The sequence below is a fragment of the Callorhinchus milii genome, unplaced genomic scaffold (assembly GCF_018977255.1).
Source record: "Callorhinchus milii isolate IMCB2004 unplaced genomic scaffold, IMCB_Cmil_1.0 Scaffold3, whole genome shotgun sequence".
NCBI classification, from domain to species: domain Eukaryota; kingdom Metazoa; phylum Chordata; class Chondrichthyes; order Chimaeriformes; family Callorhinchidae; genus Callorhinchus; species Callorhinchus milii.
Genome location: NW_024704744.1, coordinates 42689024 through 42707697, shown reverse-complemented (window position 1 = coordinate 42707697; position 18674 = coordinate 42689024). Strand labels below are relative to the sequence as shown.

The 18674-nt window shown below is 43.3% G+C and overlaps 2 protein-coding genes across 4 annotated transcripts in view; one reads left to right on the top strand and one right to left on the bottom strand.

Annotated features, from left to right (window-relative positions):
- Positions 1-2834, top strand: part of rars2 (arginyl-tRNA synthetase 2, mitochondrial) — a 38550-nt gene extending 35716 nt beyond the window's left edge. For all 3 annotated transcript variants that reach the window (XM_042332887.1, XM_042332889.1, XM_042332888.1), the window contains 2 exons: positions 301-364; positions 1401-2834. In XM_042332887.1, coding sequence (XP_042188821.1) covers positions 301-364; positions 1401-1487 — 151 coding nt within the window. In that variant the 3' untranslated portion in view covers positions 1488-2834. The remainder of the gene's footprint in view (positions 1-300; positions 365-1400) is intronic.
- A 1856-nt stretch (positions 2835-4690) lies between these two features.
- slc35a1 (solute carrier family 35 member A1) lies at positions 4691-17446 on the bottom strand. Its single transcript, XM_007905067.1, has 8 exons — positions 17401-17446; positions 13414-13591; positions 12490-12649; positions 9281-9433; positions 7900-7966; positions 7366-7542; positions 6171-6305; positions 4691-5480 (listed from the first exon to the last, which is right to left on the bottom strand). Exons 1-8 carry the CDS (start codon positions 17408-17410, stop codon positions 5353-5355), a joined length of 1008 nt encoding a protein of 335 aa, XP_007903258.1. The 5' UTR covers positions 17411-17446; the 3' UTR covers positions 4691-5352.
- Positions 17447-18674: the final 1228 nt, after the last annotated feature.

The window sequence follows — 18674 nt, the reverse complement described above, 5'->3', positions numbered from 1 at the left end:
TTTGTGTTTTTTAAAAAAATTTCAGTAAAGATTTATTTTGGTCAGCCAAACGCAAAACACAAAACTTACTTTTGCGTTTCATCAAAAGATTTCTCTGCGACCATCATGTAACCATTTGTATCACAAAACCCCTTTATAAATGTGACCGACCAGTGTAAAGAAAACAAAGAAAACCATGTTATAATTGAATGCATTCTCCTCATGATCAATAGACTTTAAGTAAAGATCACTTAATTTTAAAGAAGAATGTTATCTTGTCCAAATCTAAATGTGCTGAAACCAACTTCCTTTTTCTTGCAGTCGTCTTGTTTCTATAGCACACAGGACTTTGCACGTAAAGGGCAGTTTACCTGAAGTAGCCCAGGTTAGTAGATGACAGGGTTGTTCAACTATTGTAAGATATTGTTTTTGAGAAAACAGTTTTGCACACGGAGGGGTTTTAGGTTCAATGCTGGGATTATTTGTCATTCCAGCCAGAGATGTACCAGAATTAATGTCTTGGCTCCAAGGAATACCTGGGAGAAGGGGCTATGTTGCTCCTCTGGAATGGACTGCGCACTCTCTCCCTCGAAGGATGCATGCTACTTACTTAATTCCGGAAAGTATTAGGCATAGGTTGGCAAGAGCCAAGGCTTTGGGACCCCAGAGTTTGTGTTGGAGTATGGCTGGAGTCTAACCACCTAGTTTGTGGTTAAACCTTGATTGTTATTCTTAAAATTAACTTTGTATATACCAGGGCTATTTGTACCAGAACCAACGTGTTTGGCTGAGGAAGGAATCCTATCTCACAGTGAAAATAAATTAAGCCAAATAAAGCAACAGTTAACCAAGGTGTTGGCCCACAAGCCTCCAAACTTATGGAGGTCCAGATCTAAACTGTGCATGGGATGAATGTAAAGAAACTTAAAATTAATTGTCCACACTTTCCTGGTCAGTTGTCAGCATCAACAGTTTCAAAAGGGTTGTCTGCAAAATCTTAGTTTAAAAATGGGTTGTTACCTGTGAATTGATAATCAAGGCCGACACTCCAGGGTATTTCTGAGGGAGTGCAGCTAGCTTGGAGGTGCAATTCAGAAGAGACTTGAAACTCACCGCTACTGCTTGTTCTGGTTCTTCAGATGAACATTAAAGATTCCAGGGCACTGTGTGGAAGGAACAGGTAGTTCTCGCAGTGTCTGGCCAATATTGCCTTCCACTCACGCTCCCCAAACACATAGGTTTAGATCATGGTCATGGTTGGATGTTGCTGGCATAGATAAGCTGCTATATTTGCCTACATAACAATTGTCACTGCACTTCAAATTAATTAATTGTGTGAAATGCTTTATCAGATCATGTTATTGCTCCTCTACTGTTTCTATTTAGAATAGATGCTTGACCTTTATCCATCATTTTTCTAGGCACGATTTCTACTGTTCAAGGCAACCTGTTCTGTCCTTGCCAATGGAATGAAACTTCTTGGTATAACTCCAGTCGAGAAGATGTGATCAGTTAACCTGCTTTCCTGTTCTAGCCCATGTAATGAGACTACTCAGCGTAACATCAATTCAGTATATTCTGTGAAGCGCTTTGAGACGTCTAGAAGACGTGAAAAGCGCTATATCAAATGCAAGGATTATTATATTATTATCAGCAACGGAAACATTGCTTTTACAATATGTGATGAATGAAAAAAAACTGCTTTTATAAAAGTATGCAAACTATATTACTTGTATAATTATACCTTGTTAATAAATGTGCACCATTGTTCCCTGATGTGTCGAATGCTTGTACTTAATGCTTTATATTAGAAACCACTCCCTAAGGTCTGAACAATGCAAATGTATTGTGGAGTTGCCTTAAGGCTCTTATGTTGCTGTGTAAACCTTTACACTGGAAAAATCATTGTATTATATCCGCCAGGCGAGAAAACATGATTTTTTGAATGGGATTGGTTATTATTAATAGCATTTGATATAGGCTATAAATATTGACTTTGGTGATTTATAATTATTTTATTATTTTAAGAATAATGTTGCTCATGGTATTATTGGATTATTGGATTTATATAAAGGTTAGTAAGCAAACAAAACATGTATGTTAAAGTTGATCCAAGTTCAATATTGTTGGTTCTAAGGTTTTATTTTTGTTTGTGGTCATTCTTTTTCATGCTCCCAAGATCAGCAACCATATAATCTATGTAATCTAGATTTTGACTAACTAGCAGTCATATTTCCTTTAACTTGTTGTAAAAGGTTCCACTTGAGAGATACTGCTCTTAAGTAGTGGTTTGATTGTATTATCTAAAGAAGAGATGGGCCTCCAGTTCCTACCTTGTAACCATGTTTCAGTACTCTGGTGGATATGGAGAAAGCATTAGCCTCCTGTCAGCCTGTTTCTAAATACCTGTAAATCTGGGAGTATGCTTCCTGTCTCATTTTATCTGGCACTCGTTAATAGCATTGAATAGGAATAGCCACAGTGTGGTCCACTCCCTATCTTCATGTTACACAATTCACTTCATTTCTAATCTAACCCATGTCATGTAAAGCATGTTGAGTATGAAACAGGGGTGAAGTGTCACAGTTTATCAGCACAGCAGCCAGGTGAACAGTGTTACCACTAAAATCTATCCAAAGGATTTTACCTGAAGATAAACATAATTATCAAAGAGCAATAGTAGATTGTTTCTCCCTCCTCAGCAAAATTATACTAAGTAGACTTTCTTGAAAATATATGAACTCCAGTCACAAGTTTCAAATTCAATCATCCATTTTTATTAATACATCCACTGATCATGTAAACAAAACAAACTTACATTATAGAATATCACCCAATTGCCCAGCCCCAGTAGATATTACTGAACTTCCACCATAATGTTGTTTAATGAATTCTCATCATAAAATATACAATGGTGAACTTCACAACTCTTTTTGCATTTATATTCCATACATACATTCATACTGCCAGCCCAAACTACTTTCTAGAAGTAGAAAATATCCAATATTATTAGTTTGTTTGAAGGCCCAGAAATCAGTATTTGTATACAATAACATACAAATATCAGCAGAATAATTTCCATATATACAGTCCAAACTACCAACTTAAATATTGATGCTTCAAAACAAGTGTCTGCACGAGGTAATAATAATCTTTGCATTTGATATAGCGCTTTTCACATCGGGAGGACGTCCCAAAGCGTTTCACAGAACACACTAAAGTGAATTGACTGTATATTTGTGGGCAAACGCGGCAGCCAATTGCGCACAGCAATGTCCCACAAACAGTCGTAGATTGAAAATGACCAATTTATTATTGTTTTTGGTTTTGGAGGGATTATTATTAGGTGTGTGGAGTAAGGAAACTTGCCCAAGGTTTCGCCCTCTGCCTGGAATTGAACTCAGGTCTCTCACTTGCAAAGTGAGTGCTCTAACCACTGAGCTACAGGACTCCAAGGTAACTGCTGAAGGCACAAAAACATTCAACTAAATGAAAAGAAATTGCAAACACCATCACTTAAAACAGATGCATGCACCTGTAAATCACAAAGTAAATTACAGAGAGTCATGGAACAAGGATGGTAACCAGGTGAATGAATCTGGGGAAAGTCAATATTGGACAAAAAATGTGATCGCATTTATTAAGAGAAAGTGGGGGGAACAAATCATTATTCCATGGTAAAATTGTAATTCTAAGCTCACCCACAGTTACAGGGGTTGGGAAGAGAGGAAGCACATAAATTAATCAATTATCTTGTTCTAACATTCAGGTGCAAGAGTGAAGAGAATAATCCTCATACCATGTAATTCAACCTGTCAGAAGTTGCTTTACCATCTCTTTCCTGTGCAGGTAAACCATGAACCTGCTGGAAGATCAAGTTATAAACCTTATCTGTATCACATGGTTCCTTTATTGGGGGTTGAACCATTATAGAACAAGGCAATAAAACCTACAGGTAACCAAATGTGTAGTTATTGCTATCACCTCACCACGGCATGGAGAGCTCAACTATTACTGCTGAATCAGTAACATTATATATCTAGCTTCAATGAATGCTTCAATATGCATTATGCTTCACTGGACTGCGGTAGTTTTAAATTAAGATCTGTTTTCCCCTCACCCTCCCTCGTTCCAAACACACCTGCATGTGCACCACACACAAGCTCATTAAACACATTTTATGTAAATCATTTTTTAAAACTTTTACAAGAGAACTGCTGGAATACTATTCACTTCCCCGGTGTGGCATGGTGCATGATCCTCTGCAATTGACAGGGAGACGCTTTATCAGCTGTGAGAGCTTCTGGTCTCAACAGGGCCACTGAGTGAGATTGTGTGCATAAATCAACAGAAATTCAATTAAACCAGGCAGTGGGGTACCGCAGGTGTAATAAGGGTTCCTTTGACACAATACAACTAATATAGCAGCATTGCTGACCTTGTTCTTTGTGAATCTTCCTTTGATATTGCGCTTTTCACATCTTCGAGATGTATCAAAGCGCTTCACAGAATATACTGTAAAGTGAATTGACTGTTTATTTGTGGGCAAAACACAGCAGCCAATTGTGCACAGCAGTGCTCCACAAACAGTCATGGATTGAGTGACCAAATTATTATTGTTTTTTTCTTGAGGCATTATTATTAGGCGTGTGGAATAAGGAAACTTGCCCAAGGTTTTGCCCTGCTGGGAATCGAACCAAGATCTCTCGCTTGCAAGGCGAGTGCTCTAACCACTGAGCTACAGGACTCCACTCCACATTAGTGTCCATTCTTATAGTTACGCTAAAAAAGTTGGATAACAAAATATAAGACTTTTAAGCTTTGTGTGAAACATAAAACACGTAAATGTAAACATTGAATTTAAAAGTTGATTCTGTACAAATTTTGATCAAATCAGTCTCGAGTTGCTCTGCCTTTGACACAAATAGAGCAGGTCAAAGTAGTAATCCATCCCGTACTGATAAACAGGTACCAATAATATTAACAAATGGTAAGCAAATATTTTATAAAGGATATTATATTTACAAACGTGTTTACCAGGTAACATTGCAAAACACCATCAAAGGCTAATTGAAAAATTTAAGACTCATCACTGAATGTGATCTACTTAAGAGCTTACGGCATCTTCAAACAGGTATTGTATTATAGTGAGAGAATGGTTCAGTTATAACCTGTGCATGTGTTTAGATTGTCACACTGCACTGAATAACTCAATCATTCAGATACCAACCAACAGTGCAACAATAATTTGCCATTTCGACAATAACATGACAAGTTATTCAATAGTACCATTTTCCTTAACAGCTGGACAGTGAAAAGGTGAGGATCAGGACAATGGATGTTCTGACCTTTTACGAACACAGCGCCTGCAGATCACACGTTCAGTGTCTCTTTGGACTTCTCTACTTCAACTGGCAGAAGTGTGGTTGTATTTTTCTTTGGTAAACCATAGCAGTATATTGAAACAATGACGAGTATTGTTCCGGCTATAAAGGTTGAAGCTGAAATGGGAAAGAAAATACTCAATACAAATTACTGACGTAAAAAAGGCAACCTATAATCAATAAATAATTCTACCACTTTAGAATAAGGTTCTTGATGTTCTGATTTTGAGTTAACCTCCAAGATGTGAAACCCAGGATAGTTTACTCACTTAAATTGTTCTCCCTACATAGAAATGCCTTACTTGGACATTTCCAACAAACAGTCTGAAAATTCACCAAGTGGATCAATTAAAGGCAATAAACAGCACCTTTCTAGCTGTCATCAATAGGGTTCATCAATCATGAAGCTTTTGTCACACCAACAGTGTATCAATAGTGAAGCTATGTAATGATTTTTGCACCTAACGATTAATACGACGTCAGTTGGCTCAGTTGGTTAAACTCTCACCTCGGAGTTAGAGGTTGTGGATTCCAGCTCCACGTAAGGACTTTCGACTCATATGGTCTAAGTTGCCATTCCAATGCAGAGCTGGGTGTGTGCTGCATTGCCAAAGGTACCCATGCTTTGGATGAGATATAAAACTGAGGTCCTGTGTGCCTGTTCAAGTGGACATTAAAGATCCCATGGCACAATTCAAAAAGAGAAGTGCGTTTCTCACAGTATCCCGACCAACAATCCCCTAGATAAAATTGGTTGTTCACTTCCTAGCTGCTCATGGGAAATTGCTATGCGAGAATATGACTTACTAATCTGCAGGCCAAACAGAAAGATAGATGCTATAGTGGAAATGACGATTGCTGCTGCAGCTGAAAATCCTTTCATGATGTTATCAGTGTATTTCACAACAACAGACGTGTACAGACCTCCAACACTCGCTAAAACTGTGGAGACAAAACCAGAAACAACAGTTCTTCACCAAAACAGCTTCAGTACAGAGATCAACAACAAGATAGGAATCAGCTCATTTGTTACTTAAGACTACAGGTTCACTCTTTCCACAGAGGATCTTTTCATTCATTTCAATGGAACTACATTCCAATGCAGCGCTGGGTGTGCGCTGCATTGCCAAAGGTACCCATGCTTTGGATGAGATATAAACTACATTTGTGGAGTCCTGTAGCTCAGTGGTTAGAGCACTCGCTTTGCAAGTGAGAGACCTGAGTTCAATTCCAGGCAGGGCGAAACCTTGGGCAAGTTTCCTTACTCCACACGCCTAATAATAATCCCTCCAAAACCAAAAACAAAAAAAACATTGGTCATATTCAATCTACGACTGTTTGTGGGACATTGCTGTGCGCAATTGGCTGCCGCGTTCGCCCACAAATATACAGTCAAATTCACTTTACAGTGTGTTCTGTGAAGCGCTTTGGGACGTCCTCCTGACGTGAAAGCGCTATATCAAATGCAAGGATTATTATTATTATTATTATATTTCCTATAAGACAATCCTTATATCACAAGGGTTGTGTTTTGTTCCTCACTCATTTTCTACCCTCTAAACCTGGAGACGTTTCACTCTCTCCTTCTATGAGGGACACTTCCACTGCTGTTATTTACTCTCCTGTACCTGATCTAAATGCTCTTGTTCAAGTGTGGGGCTAGGAACATTGTGCACGAGCGGGCCAGCTATTCAACCAATGTGGCACTACTTCTTATTACTGCACAGAGCGTTTCACATCCTTCACTTTCAGAGATTGCTCATTTTATCATCCTACTGTGCATGAGAGTTTTGGGGGAGAGTTAGAGCAGGATCAGTCTCTTCAGGGAGAGATTGACCAGACAAGTGAGAACTAGGTATAAGTGGAACTCTCAGTAGTTTGATCTGAAAACTCTTAAGCATGAAGGTGGGCATCTGTGTGTGATAGACACCCGGCTAACCNAAAAAAGTCAGAGAACTTTTATCTGCCTACTATAAACAGAAATGAAGATGAGAGTACTCACATATAACTAAATAAACCCAATGGGTATAGCCAAAGAAAAAGCCCTTCTCCATCACACCAGCGCCATCATTTAAAAGAATTCCGGCTGCAGTTATCACGATGCCAGAGATGTACATCTGTATGTTCCTCATCCACAGGGAAGTATCTGAACTCTTCAGAACTTTCTCAAAATAAACGCCTATAGTGAAAACAAACAAGTCACTTCAAGTACTGAAGTAATTAAACAGTGGATCATTACTGTAAGGCACATCCCATCAGATGAGTCAGTGCCCAAATATTCCAATTCAAGGGGCAAGATATTTGGATTATACCTTGAGTAACATTTACCCTCTAAGATTTGAAGTTCCCACTCTGTAGACTAGGTCCAAGGCAACAGTGCAGGCCCACTAAGTCATACCGTTGCCCTAACCAGTTACTTCGAAAAACGCAGCAGAGATCAAGCAAGGGTGAGCTTATATGGACCATGTTAACTGAAAATTAAGATCATAGTCGAATCCACCTTGTCGTAGTTACCGTTCAGCTTCTATTTACTTACCAGCAAATCCAGAGCACAGAACTGCAATGGCTATGGCAGTAAATCCCCAAACTGGATTCTGCTCAACCTGAAACAACAGATGATATATCGTGTTACTCTTATTATACAAGGACAACGCAAGAATGTACAATACAATTCACAGCAATACTCAGTTTGTTTTCCCTGGTCTTCCCTTCCTAGATGCTCTACTGTGATTATGATCAAAATTACATTTAAATAAGATTCAATTGTAGCAGGATTCGGTATAATAAAATATAATTTTGATCAGACAATATTGAAAGTTGGAAAACGTAAGGTATTTTATTTACAAGTTATAAATCATCAAACGCTAGAGACGTCAGTATCCTTAACTACTGCTCTCAGCCTTAATTTAGACAAGAAACCACATCCATTTTATTGCTAGGCAAAGCTCTGCCCCCAAAGCCACTGTTTCTTGTGGGGCCTGCAGGACAGCCATTGGAGGGGTAGATGGTGCTCAGGTCACAGGTCATTGTACCTTTTGCGCAGCGCCCCTCAAGGCTATGTTGCTGGTCACCCGGCTGTGCAGCCGCTATGGGACCCTGCGTGGTTAGTCCAATCCTTGACAAACTGTGTGCCTCTGCTTCCCCACCTCAGGGCAAACTTCAAAGTCTCTCCCTCATGCGCGCGCTATAATTTAATTTGAACTCCGTATATCAAATGATAATGTGCAACATGGTGACCAAACGGCAGGACACAGTGAGGCTTGTATCTGGGAATCTTACTTAGTGTTGGCTCCCGGGAAGAAACAAAAGTATCCACTTTACAACCAAACAACATCTCTTCAATCTAACTGTTTGCTTTATTTCCCACCATCCCTCTTCCCATCACCTTGCACTCATCCCCATCTTCAAAGATCAACCCCATTATCCAATACAGCACTAACAGAGAGGAGACAAATTGGCAAACAGTGACATCTTCAGGATCAGAAGACATACACTGGCAACACAACTGTCTACACGTAGATAATGGCTACTGGAATGAAGTGGACTCAAGTTAAGTGCTCCGAGATGGTACCCAGCCTGAAATTGTTGTTGATGAACCAGAGGGCAGCTGATGGAACATGAAACTGAGCCACACCTTCAGAGGAGAAACTGAGGAAGGAGAAAAAAATGTGTCGCAGGTCTGAAAAAAAATGCAACAAAACCTATTGGCTCAGACAATGAGCTGGATCTGCTAACGCCTATTAGAAAGGTTTAGACGGTTTACAGAATGCCTCACACTGCATCATAAGTGACGTCTGAACAAGAAATTCCTGTTCTGAGAATACAATCTATTTTTTGGCAAATCAAAACAATCTGGTCAGGGACTGATTTTAAGAGGAATTAAACGTAGATCAGATCTCACAGCTCCAACAACTCACTTGTACTTTCGTTGTTTCCACCGGCTTCCACTGCACTAACGTGACTCCAGTGCAGAGCACGAACACAGACAGCCACTGGATCTTGCTGAGTGATCGGTTCAACATCCAGACTGTGCATAATGCTGTGCAGGGAATCTTCAACTGGTAGGTCACCTTAGGATAGAGACAACAAAAATTAAAACAAAAGTTTTACGCCTTTCCTATTAACAAAAAAGATAGAAATATTTTAGTCTGGATTATATAATAATCTTTGCATTTGATATAGCGCCTTATCACGTCGTTGAGTCATTTCAAACGTTTCACAGAATATACTGTGTATTTTGTATATTATAAAAAATGATTTCTGCTTTAATGTGTCTTGGAAATCCAGAGTGAAACCCAAGCTCAATTCACAGTGCACATCTGAGTCAACACCACAGGTACATAGGAAACCAACTTTGCATTTTTCATGTGCATTAAAGGAACAGCATCTGGACAACTTCCTTTTTTTTGCTGAAGAGCGTCTGGCACATTCATAAATCCATTACCATGATTAAAAGTATGCAAAACAGAGTTCCACGTATATATGCCACCTACACATGTGACTGTCTATGTGACTGGAATAGAATGCAGACTCTTCTTGGAGGAACACACCCTATGTACCCAATTCTGGAAAGCATTAGCTACAGATTGACAAGAGCCACCAAGGCTTCGGGGAATTCCAGAATGTGCGGTGAGACATCATTGGCAGTTTAACTAACTAAAGCTGCACAGCTTACCACTGCAAACACTGTTTGGCAAGTTTTCTGCTGCTTGTGCAACTAGCATTGGAGATATCAGAGCTAGCTGGGTTAACAGGAGCCAAGTGGGACAATTCCCTTTCCCCTGTGATTGGTGGCCCCTCTGAAGTTCTGCCAATGAGCCCGGTTGGCCTCACTGTAATTTCTACTGCTTTGGAGTAATGTGGGCCCATTTGGCTCATAAACCAGGTGGCCAAGACTGCCACAGAGCATCGACTTGATTCTGAAATTCTGCAGCCAGGCATCACCTCAGAACCAATTCAGTTCCATTTTCCTGCTCCTCCTCCCCTCCCCCAAGAGGAAAGCCAGTCTCCGAGATGCTACTTTCCACCCCTGAAGAGCACTGTATAAATGCCATTTGTTGCTATAGTTGGTGAACATAGTTTAGTTGGTTTACTTTCAGGAAGGTGTAAAGAAATAATAACTTGCAATTATATAGCAGCCTTCAAACCCTTCGTGTTTCGGAGGGCATGAAATGATTTGTAAGTGAGTGTGAGGATCTTGATATTGACCTGTTCTGCAACAGGGAGCCACTGGAGCCTGGCACAGACTGGGTGGTGAGGGTACAGAGAGCAAGGACTGGGGTGGTGAGGGTACAGCCAGCAGAGTTTTGAATTAACTAGCTTTTGAGTGGTGGCCCAGGGAAAAGCTGAAGGAAGAGGAAACCCGGCCTCATTGTTGTTTTTTGCCTCTTTACAGCTCTATAAAATACATTGTAGATACAGTGAAACTAGAGTGTCACTTACATTAGCTAAATCAGATTTAGAAAATGCAAGATCTGCAGAGTAACATCAATTCTAAACATACTCTTGATTCTCCAATCCAATTATCCCAAAATGGCTGGCCTGATTTCTTAGAATCTTATTCGGGCAAAGCAGAAAGAGTAAAACTTCACTTAGATTGGTGCCACAACGTAAACTAAGCAATCGGAATTAAATATGCCATGGAATATGAATTAAATATGAAAACTGAGGGGAATTTCTCCTGGGTCCTGGTCAACAATTCCCACAAATAAAGGCATTCGCTTCATGGCTTTTTGTGGGACGTTGCCCAAATTGGCTGCTCTGTTTGCCTACACAATACAGTCACAACACTTTACAGTATATCCCATGAAGCACTTTGCGATGTCCTCCTGACATGAAACTCTATCAAATGTAAAGATTATGATTATTATTATAAAAACATCAGGGCGGATGTAAAGAGCTGAATATCCCATTTCTGAGCTGTAACATTCTGTGATTCCTTGCTCTGCTGCTTTTAAATAAAGAACCAGAAACATTTGGTGCCATGGACATCACGCCTCAAAGTGCATCAAAAACAACTGGCAGGGTGGTATTCACTACACTACACAGTTCAATGAGAAATCAAGCGACTGCCAATAACTTTCTTGCCCATCAGAGAGGGGAAATGCATGCTGCTACTTTTTCCTCAGTTAGCAAACAATCTTGAGGTTGCTGCCCTAAACTTTTGGTATGCAATTTTAAGCAGTTTTAAAATCTTGAATTCACAGAGAATACTCTGAATTACTGAAGGTGTATTGACAAACACAAATGCCTACAAACAATACTAGCAGAGCTGACAGTATGTCACTTTATTACAATAGAAAACCATGACACAATATTCTCCCAATAGCCTGGATGAGAGTCGTCACAAGCCTGACCTATAAATGTCACAGAAAATACAACTCTATTTGTTCTTTTTTTTTTTTACACACTGCTTCTACATTATTTTAATTCTGCCTCTCTGAACAACCAGGACAATTTTTTTGCATATAGTTTCTGAAAACTTACTTTGGAAATTATATTTCAATAAACAGCCACCACTTATTAAATATGCTCAGAGCAGTCGTTGAAAATATTAGAGAACACATAACAAAAATAGGCCATCAAGCTCATTCACTGGATAACCGTAACTTTCCTAAAGGTTTGATGCATCAGGCTTCCTAAGGGGACAGTACATGAGATTTCAAATTAACACATCTTTAGATATTTCAAAAGCACATTGTACACAATTGTTTTTGTAAAAAAAAAATTCATTTCGAGGGCAGTGCAGCGAGCCTCCAACCAGCTGGGCCACAAGGTTCCACACAAAGTAGGTCTAAACTCTGAGGTGACATCAAGGAGCCTCCAGCATAGGACAGGCTGTTCCCCTACGCCAGAGAGATGAACAAGACCCAGGTCACCTCAGGCTCTCTTATGTACTCTCTGGCAAACTTCTCCAAACTCAATACTGGATAGCCACCATTAAGAATACTTTTATCATAATAATAGTAATCCTTGCATTTGATATTGTACCTCTAATGTCTTAAAGTGGCTCACAACATTCCTGTAAAGGGTATTGTCTGCATATTTTGTGGGCAATTAGGCAGCTATGAACTCTTCTGAACAAAGCAATGAACCTTTATGAACAGAGTATCCTAATATTCAGTACCTGATACACAGCTGCATCCAAGTTACTAAGTGCCACAAAGGCCATGTTGTTCTGAATAGCATACACCACAGATGGGACACTGAGCTTCAGCATTTCTTTGGGACTTCTTAGGATATGGTCTCGTAAGTGTTGCAATGTCATACCCAAATCCCCCGTCTCCCTATGAACAAAGATGAAGAAATAATTTTCAGCATGGAAAAAAACATATGAAGGAACTAAAAGACATTGTATTAAGCCATTTTTATACTTTTGAGGGACAAAAAGCTTTCACAACTCATGTTCATTACTGGACATGGTATAATGACATAATTTGCCTTACATATTCACCAGCCCTTTCAAAGCTGTTTGTCTGGTTGGTCAATACCAAATTAAGGGACGCAGACACTGGGAGATGCTCATGTACCCCAGACTTGCTTTATTGTAGCTCTGTAGTAATTTATAGCAAATGCAGCAGTCGCTTGCACCAGCCACGAAGTAAACGTAGAAGATAGCTCGGCAGGCAGCTCCCACACATTCCAATTAGATTGCCAAAAGTCAGGATCAGTTTTCCCAAGTATTCTATTTGGCCTTGAAATTCAAAAGCAGATTCTGCACATGATGTACAATGCCCTGAATTACAGTTTTGAGCACATTTTATTCTACTTTGAACAAAAAGCTCTACGTCCACCAAATCCAGATCAGCACAGGGCCTGCACACCAGGTGCCTTATGTTTAGGATGCATTAATCCAATTTTCCATGGAAAGTGAAGCTTGGGGGGAAAAAGCCCCACAAATACAACATTTAAACAAGTAATATAATGCATAAACTACCTCTCCTGCTTTTAGGAGTCAGTATTAACCTAACATATAACTTGATACAAAATGCAATATGATACCTATTGTGCAAATGTGAGCTAATGGCAGCTAATGTGAGCTAACACATACTTTGCAAAGATGCCCAGACTCAGAATTAACTTGATCACTTCTGTGAGACAAACAGCAGTGGTCGCAAAATACATTTCTGTTAAGGTCGTCCTTGTGTATCGCAGTAACACTGTGTAGGTGGCAGCTACACATGTCATCACTGTCAAGCAGTATATTTTAAACAGCAAGGTGACATTCTCTGAAATATAAAAGAAAGATAAGCGTGAACAAAACATTACATTAAAAGACATAGCAAAACTGAGGGCACTTTCTTTCTTGCACATATGAGCACAAACTCAGAAAATACTAACTCTCACCTGAGTTAGAACTCTGTGACTCAAGTCTGCCACCAAAATTTAATCTCACAATGTAAATTAATAATCCAGGTCAGAAATGAGATTCACTCACTCCATGGCTGTTTGTGTACACAAATTTGCTGCTGCGTTCACTCACAAAACACACAGTCAATCCACTTTACAGCATATCCTGTGAAGTGCTTTGGACTGTCCTGATGTGAAAGGTGGTATTTACCAAATGTAAGGATTATTATGTTTATGGTCCTGTCTGCCTGGTCGGGAGGAGCTCAAAGATCCCACTGCACAATTTAGAATAGATAGTTCTCCAGTGTCCTGTCCAACTTTCCTCTGATCACACTTGACAAAAAAATTAATTGGTCAATCATCTCATTACTTTCACCTCCTCTTACAGGAAGTTCATTGTGTAAAGCAATTTGAGGCATTTGATGCGAAAAGGGGAGCGAGGCGAAGGTAAGGATGAGGATCTGCTAGGGGAAAAGGAGTCAGTGGGAGCCAGGAATGATGAGGATGGCGAGAAGCATAATGCAGGAAAGGATGTGGACTGTGGAGTTCTGGATGCTCTGGAGCCGGACATGGTAAAAGTCAAGTCTGGAAGTGACAAAGGTGAGGATTGAAAGTTTCAGCTGGGGTGGGTTGGGGAGGGGATGTGAGACAATACTGTGGAGGTGGTGGAACAGGTCACAAGCTACATGCAATAATAAAGGTTGGAGTGAACAACCAAGGAACAACCAAGGAGGTTAAGATGGTTAGCACCTGAGGTGAAGAAGCGCTGATAGTCTCAGTTTTGTTGATGCTGAGATAGAAAATTAGGCTCAACTAATACTTGAAGTCTGACAGGCAGACTATCAGAATAGCGATAGCCCTAGAGTCGGAGATGGAGGCAGAAAGGTGTAGTTCAGTGACAACTGCATACACTCCCTCACTATTGGACACAATCAATGATAAACCAAAGCCTTTCTTTGAACAACAGGAAACGATTATCCCCAGGCAGGCAGGTTGGGTTACTCCACACACCTCTGTTTATCTAGCATTAAGGAGGAGCCCAGTTGTTAGTCGACTGGTGGGATCACTTTTCCAGGGTAATAATCCCTTCAAAATAATTTGGTCATTCAATCCACGATTGTTTATGGGGCACTGCTGTGCAAAATTGGCTGCCATGATCAGCCCACACTTTACACTCAATTCACTTTACAGCATATTCTGTGAGATTCTGTATTCTGTGCTTTGAGATGTCTCAAAGACATAATGAGGCGCTATATCAAATGCAAGAGTAATTATTATTACTGCCTTTCACTTCGGGAGGACATCCCAAAGCGTTGGATAGTCAAGGATGTGCACCCGAGTTGGGAATCAGGAGAGGTGGAGGCGAGGGAGCGTGGGGGTAGGAGGGTGACCGAAGGCATGGTGGAAGAGGAAGGTCTTGAGACAGGCCTTGGAAGGAAGCAAGGGAGGTGGCGAGGCAAAGGGACTGTGGGATGGAGTTCCAAAGGATGGATACAGAAATGCTGAAGGCCCGACTGCCAATGGTGGGGCGGGGAGGGCCGGGCTGGGGACATGGAGCGGGCCGGAACCTGCTCAGTGGATGGAGCAGACAGATTGGTATGTCGTTGGCAGGTCACAGAGGCAGGGAGGAGCAAGGCCATGAAGGGCTTTGAAAGCAAGGATGAGGATTTTTAACCCGGTGGAATGGAAGCCAGTGTAGCCGGGCAAGGATGGGGGTGATGGGTTCACGGAGCCTGGTGCAGGAGAGGACACAAATAATCTGCATTTTGGGGAGGGAAGAGTTGAGAAGACCTACAAGCAGGAAGTTAGCCTAATCGAGCCTGGATGTGAACCTCCTTCTTGCAAAGCATTATGTCGTTTATGTAGTATGCACCTCCTATGTTACTTTTTATGTGTAATAACCTGCATTTTAACCGTATTGAATTTGTCAGATAAGTCACACGCTTATGTGTTGACATTTGTGAGTGTCTTTAAGGTTTAAAAAGCTGCAAGCGATTCCTAGCTGTACAGCATAGTGAAGTATTTATTCACCTGAGGGCTATACAAAGCTAATACCTATTATGAATGGTTTCAATTGCCAGTTTTGCTAGGCGCTCCACATCTTAATAACCTGCTGTGTAAAAACATTTCAACTAATAAATGTAGGCATTTGCCCACAAATAATCTCCACTGGTTATAGTTCTTTGAGACGCCTCCTGAGGCGAAAGGCACTATACCAAATGTAAGGATTATTATTACTACATCTTTCTTTTTCGAATATATGCCCAGTCCCCCTTTTACGGTCTGCTATGCATTCTGTTTCAACAACCGACTTTGAAAGGCACAAATAATCAGTGTGAAAACATTTCGCTCACCTCTTCCCCGCATTATCGGAACAATTATAAATTTAAACTGTGCAATTATGAACTCACCGACCAGTGGAAATTAATGCACTTTTACCTTACCAAATCCCCTCACAATTTTGAATAATTTTCGATCAGGTCCCCCTCTCAACTTTCCCTGTTCAAGAGAACACAATCCCAGTGTCTTTCCCCCCTTCTCTCCCCCTCGTCTCTCCTCAAAGTAAAAGCTCCTCACGCCCCCCAGCGAGATCTGTGGATCTCAAACGCCCCCACACAATCATTCACAACATCTCACAAACAATACGATATGGGGGGGGTGTGGGGGTGTGGTTGTGGGGGTGTGTGGGGTGGGTGTGGGGGGTGTGTGGGTGTGGGGGGGTGGGTGTGTGTGAGTGGGGGGTATGTGGGGGTGTGGGGGGTGGGGGTGTGTGGGTGTGTGGGTGTGGGGGGTGTGGGGGGGGGGGTGTGGGGTGTGTGTGGGTGTGGGGGTGTTTGTGGGTGTGGGGGTGTGGGGGTGGGGGTGTGTGGGTGTGGGGGGTGTGGGTGTGGGGGGTGTGGGGGTGTGTGTGGGTGTGGGGGGTGTGGGTGTGGGGGGTGTGGGGGTGTGTGGGTGTGGGGGGTGTGTGTGGGGGGTAGTGGGGGTGTGGGGGGTGGGGGTGTGTGTGGGGGTGTGTGGGTGGGGGGGTGTGGGTGTGGCGGGTGTGTGGGGGTGTGTGGGGGTGGAGTGTGTGGGTGTGGGGGGGTGTGGGTGTGGCGGGTGTGTGGGGGGTGTGTGGGTGGGGTTATGTGGGGGGGTGTGGGGGTGTGTGGTTGTGGGGTGGGGGTGTGTGGGGTGGGGGTGTGTGTGGGGGGTGTGTGGGTGTGGGGGGGTGTGGGTGTGGCGGGTGTGTGGGGGGTGTGTGTGGGTGGGGTTATGTGGGGGGGTGTGGGGGGTGTGTGGTTGTGGGGTGGGGTGTGTGTGGGTGGGGGTGTGTGGGGGGTGTGGGTGTGGGGGGTGTGGGTGTGGCGGGTGTGTGGGGGGTGTGTGTGGGTGGGGTTATGTGGGGGGGGGGGGGTGGGTGTGGGGGGGTGTGTGGTTGTGGGGTGGGGGTGTGTGTGGGTGGGTGTGGGGGGTGTGGGTGTGGGTGGGGGTGTGTGTGGGTGTGGGGGGGGTGGGGGGGTGGGGGGGTGTGTGTGTGGGTGTGTGGGGGGGCAGTTGGCGTCATTGATGATGATGCTCCCCCCCACACACACACACACTCTCTCCCTCACTCTCTCTCTTATAAGAAGACATTAAGCGGCAATGCTTCAGTGAAGGGACCGAACGAACCAACCGCCTCCCGGAGCTCTGTCCGCCCTCCGCTTACCTTGGGCCATCTTCCCCGCCGGGCGCCCCGCACCGTGTGGCGGGCGATGCGGGGAGGGAGCAGCCCAGCGAGGGCTGGAGCTGACGTCAGTGTCAGCGTCAGCGCGGAGTGGACGGCCGCCGAGAGACGCAACAATGCGATTGGAACATTCGCACACCGACTGCGACTGCGCCACGCCCACCACCACCACCAGCGGCCTCCACTGCGCTTGCGCCCTGGGCTACCTCCCCCCCCCCACCACCCACACACTTCCAGCCTCCACTGCGCCTGCGCCGGGGACTGCCCCCCCCCCCAGCATCCTTCACTGTTTATGTGCAGTGCTCGAGCTCCTCTGTCCTGAGCTTCATTTACTGGTGGACACCCCCTTCTCAGATAGAATAGCATTGCCTGCACTTGATAATAGAGCCTTTCACAGTGGGGTGGTGGGGGGTGACGTCCCAAAACACTGCACGTGAAGTGTAGTGACTCTGTCCTTGGTCCTCTCCTCTTTATTATCCACACGCTCCCCCTCGGTGACATCATCCGCACACATGGGGTCAACTTCCATATGTCTGCGGATGACACCCAACTCTACCTCTCTGCCTCAACCCTCAACTCCAGGACCACTGCTGTCCTGACAGACTGTCTGTCGGACATCAAGTCCTGGATGAGGACAACTTTCCTACAGTTGAATGTGAACAAGACTGAGGCCCTCCTGATTGGCTCGCGCCAGCGCCTCAGCACCGGCAACATCAACCTCCATGGTTGCTCACTGCAACTCACCAGCCAGTCAGGAACCTGGGTGTCTTGTTCGACCCTCAATTGTCTTTTCTCCCCCACATTCAAGCCATGACTCGCTCTGCCTTCCCTCACCTCCGTAACATCACCCGACTCCGCCACTACCTCATCCCTCAGGCCGCTGAAACTCTTGTTCATGCCTTCATCGCCTCCAGGCTCGACTATGCAAACGCCCTGCTTGTCAGCCTTCCCAACTCCTCCCTCCACAGGCTGCAGATAATCCAGAACTCTGCAGCCCGTGTCCTCTCCTGCACCAAACTCCGTGACCCCATCTCCCCCACTCTTGCTCGATTCCATTGACTCCCTATCCTTTAGAGGATCGAGTTCAAGATCCTGGTCCTCACATACAAAGCCCTCCATGGCCTCACCTCACCCTACCTCTGCAACCTCCTAACCCCCTATCAACCTGCCCGCTCCCTCAGCTTAGCCGTCTCTGGCCTGCTCCACGTCCCCCGACCCCACCATTGGTGGGAGAGCCTTCAGCCACTCTGACCCAA